The following is a 4,455-nucleotide window of genomic DNA, read 5'->3' on the forward strand; positions in this document are numbered from 1 at the left end:
AGCAAGACATAATCGTCCTGGCGAGAAAAAAAGACGAAAAAACGGAGATCGGTCGCGAATGGAAAAAAAGCTAAATACAGCGCAATTGTAAAGTCTATGTATAGTCTAGAGATAGAAGAGTCTTGAGTCTCTGCTTTCAAAGTGTGTGTATAAAAAGTTCATCTCGAGACTTTCGTGTATTTTTCTACACGTGAGAAATATACGCGTGGAAAGTGGCAGGCGACGAATAAAGCGATCCAGCAGCGGTTGACTTCAAGAGGCGGTGTATTTAAGAAGGTCCTTTGAACCTCACGTCATCGTTTTATGAATAGAAATTTACGTGACTCGACCGAGGTGTTACACGTGAATCAAATGTCAAACGATATGGAGGATTCCACGCAATTGAGCGATTTGAGCGATTTGAGCGATTTGAGCTCCGATCAGCATCGACAGCTTCATCACCGACATCATCATCATCACCATCATCATCATCATCATCATCATCATCATCATCATTATCATCATCATCGAGGTAGAATGCCGGTGGGGGAGATTGGTGACGACGAGTGCAGCACCGACAGTGGCAGCAGCAACGGCAGCAGCAACGGCAGCAGCGGCAGAGGCGGCGACGGTGGTGGCGGCGGTGGCGGTGGCGGTGGCGGCGGCGGCGGCGGCGACAGAAACGGTGGAGGCAGCGGAGGCGGTGGCGGAGGCGGCAACGGTGGTAGCAGCAGCAGCAGCAGCTGCTGCAGCAGCAGCGGCTGCAGCAGCGGCAGCAGCGGCAGCAGCGACAGCGGCAACAGCAGCAGCTGCAACAGTACCTGCGGAAGCGGCGACGGTCTCCCGCGACGAGGTAGTAGCGACGAACGATTGTGCGGATCCAGCGGATCTCCGAAAACACATTGCTACGCGGAGCGATTGCGAGGACGACTGACGCGGTCGCAGGAGCGGCTGTTCGGCGCGTGTACTCGCACGATCGTGCAAAGATCGTCGTCGGAGCGCACCTGGAGTCCTCCTCTCCTGGAGGACACGAGGAGTCTGCCGGCGCCTCCTCGCGGTGGCGTCTCGCCACTCTCGTCCTACTCCTCGTCCAGCCCCTCGGACGCGCACAGCAGCAGCGACAGCGAGGCCTCCTTCAAGAGGCTCTCCACCGCGGCGACTCTACGACGAGCCTTTCAGAGCCTGAAGATCACCTCGTCCAAGTGGGAGAGCAACAAGCAGGAAAAGAAGCACGCGAAGAAGAGTCCGAAGAGGATCTTGCGCAGCCCAGTACCCTACATATATGTCCGAGGACCGTCCGGTTTACCCACTCAAAGGATTCCCCGAAACTCTGCTTTTCAGCAGCAAACGACACAGCCCTACTCCTGCCAGAATCTGATCGATCTCTATCGATAGATTGCCAATTTCGCGACATTATACATTTAATAATCGTGTACATTTTCATCATAGCGCAGGACCAAGATTTACTTTCTTCTCTCTGTCAGAGAAGAAACTAAAAAGATGAGGAAAGAAAAGATAAAATCGTCGCGGACGTCGCGGCAGCCGCGTCAAACGTGTGTGCCGTGTCTCGTTGCGCGCTAATATATAGTATATCTCGGAATATATCTCGTCGACGACGAGATATATTGTAATATTATCTTTGTAAAGTTATCAATTATCACGCGTTTATTACAAATCCATCATTTCCAGGCTCTTTCTGCACATTTCTTCCTCTCAATTTTTCCGAGTACTCCAGAATACTACTTCTCTTTCAAGTAGTACGAGTCAAGCGTAACGCTGACTACTCATCGCCGTCGTCGCTCGAATCAGCGAGACGAACGATCGGAAAAGATTAAGTAACGATTAACGTATTAAAGCCGCGGATGATCTTAGATTCCAGACGCAGATATTATTTGCATATTATCGAATTAGTTGAGTAGTGAACGAAACAAAATTATGTGTGTGTGTGTGTGTGTGTGTGTGAACATCGATCTTGAGCTGAATTATTTTCTCAATTATTAATTATGAATTGGATTGTCGAGATAGTAAGATAAACTTTTATGTATTCAGAATCATCTGCACGATAGTTTCCAACACTTTTGCAACATCTTTGTACGAAAGACTTTGCCATATTGATCGCGTTTATGTATATATATATATATATATTTATTTATTTATTTCAAGTCAAAATACTTGTTACGATCTGTAACATATATAGAATTACAGTTATATTCGACTCAATTAGACATTTTTCTCCGACACTATTCTCCGAATATTCTCTGATTAAGAGCGTGCAAAATATTTAGAATGTACGAATATGCAGACTGATAGATTTAATGTATATTAATTTACATTGTCATTGAATTATAATAAACTCGTGTAAAAATTTATTTTCCATTTGCTATCTTTGTTGTAATTTCTATTGGTGAGAATTTAATAGAAATAACTCTTTGAGGGGGAAGAAGACGAGAAATTACGATATAATAATAATAACAATAATAATAATAATATCACTAAAGGATATTAAATTATGTGATATACTGGAAAAACGCGAGTTACAAAATGCATTCCAATAAGTCTCCAAGTCTTCAAAATAATAGGTTCAAAGTTATAACGAGCGAGTTACGAATGCATTCTGGAAAAAATGAAACAATGATAAATAATTATTAACAAATAATAAAAATAATAATTAATTTCTCGTTTCTACTTGCTGTTTCTTCATTCATCATTGTCGATTATGATGACGACTCGTACTTTTATCGGCACTAAGAGTCGCGATTCGTTGGTCGCGCGATAAAAGTCAATTATACCTATATCGATGAATAAAATTAGTGTTTCAACATTATTTCCGGTCCAAAAAGAGGATGATGCCCTTAATAATTTATACTGCGACAATTGTGTAACAATGTGTATAAGAAAAGCAAATTATTCGCGTAAAATCATCTTCGTTGTGAAAACGCGCGCGCGCAAGAAATCTTTTATTTATCTAATATATTTCAAATCACTATTAAAAACTTCGCTATATTATTTATATAGAAGATATATAGATGTATTATAAGAATTGATTATTATAAGAATCGATGGATATCGTAAAACAGTAAGCGATACATATCACTATTGACGTTTTCCAAACATTCATAGTTTTCAAGATATTAATGAACAAAGTTGACTTTAGTCACAATCGAAAGAAATGGGGTGTGCGTTCAGCTTTTTCGAGAGATCCCGAATTATTATTAGATATATTAAATAATCATTTATTTTAAGATTGATAATTATATCAATCTTATTAATTTTTACACTTATTCCTATTCCCACATGTATTATTCACATGTGTTTAGATTTATTTAAATTATTTCAATTGCGAGTTCACCGAAAGTGTGTGTACGTGTGTGTGTGTGTGTGTGTGTGTGTGTGTGTGTATTTGTGTGTACGACACAGATCTACTTTCTTTTGAATCTATCGAAAATTTATATCAAAGTTACAATGTGAAATAAGTAGCGAATTAGTATTAATTACGATTATTTCTTTTCGCAATGATTGTTATATAAACGCAGCAAAAAGCTAATCAGAGTAGTTAGCACACAATCGCACTACGTATAATTTTTATTGTTTATCGAAGAAAATCGTATATAACGTATGTTTTCCGTGAGAAAATTTTCAACAACTGACAAAGACTGACTATCTCAAAAAACGAGAATCGAAAAATAATGTAAAATATAAAAACAAAACATTGATTAGCAAAAATTAGTGATTTATGATAGAAAGAGTATTACGACAAGGGGCGCCTTGAAAACTTGTGCAAACTTATGTATAAAGAATGTCTGTGCGATTCGTTTCTAGTGCCTTGTAGATACTCCCAAGCGTGTCTGTACGATTAGGTGTTTATCAATAGGCGAAAGTACGAGAGAATTGGCAAGAACAAAATCATATTCGCCACTATTGCGGGTCGTCATTAAATATATGCATACGTAAATATAATGATGTAATCGCGCAGAATGAACGTCGCGTCGTGCGAAAGTGCGTAGCGACAAAGATCCGATACTCAGGACTGAATGTTTTATATTGTTTTGTCTATGTCGATATTTGTTTCAAATAAAAGTTTTTCATTCTAAAATCTTTGTTTTTTTTTCACTTTCCTCTATCAAATCATAGGATAATTATTAAAAATGTACAAACAATTATGTAATTAGAAATAGATTGGCAAGATAGTACAAATAATAATTCGAATGACAAATTTCGCAGATCACATAATTTTCATACTTGAGAGAGAAGCGATTCTTCGAATCACACATTTTTTTCTTTACACAGTTTCAGTTATAATGATTTATACTGTTTTATATAGTAATATAAAGATTCGTAAAATTAAAAAACAAATGATACACACAGCTTGATATCATTTTAAATGAAATCAATTATTTCGCAATCAAAGTTTGTTGATTCATGTCCTAGACACAGAAAACAGTACGTTTCGTAGCGTACACGTTAAGAGAGGAAGCT

At 38.9% G+C, this 4,455-nt stretch overlaps 1 protein-coding gene across 1 annotated transcript; it reads left to right on the forward strand.

The window, feature by feature from the left end:
* On the forward strand, nt 1-4,072 carry LOC105193657 (putative lysozyme-like protein). The gene has a single exon (XM_039445730.1). The coding sequence runs from the start codon at nt 304-306 to the stop codon at nt 1,372-1,374; it is 1,071 nt and encodes a 356-aa protein (XP_039301664.1). The 5' UTR covers nt 1-303; the 3' UTR covers nt 1,375-4,072.
* Nucleotides 4,073-4,455: the final 383 nt, after the last annotated feature.

The sequence above is a fragment of the Solenopsis invicta genome, chromosome 2, assembly GCF_016802725.1.
Source record: "Solenopsis invicta isolate M01_SB chromosome 2, UNIL_Sinv_3.0, whole genome shotgun sequence".
Lineage (NCBI taxonomy): Eukaryota > Metazoa > Arthropoda > Insecta > Hymenoptera > Formicidae > Solenopsis > Solenopsis invicta.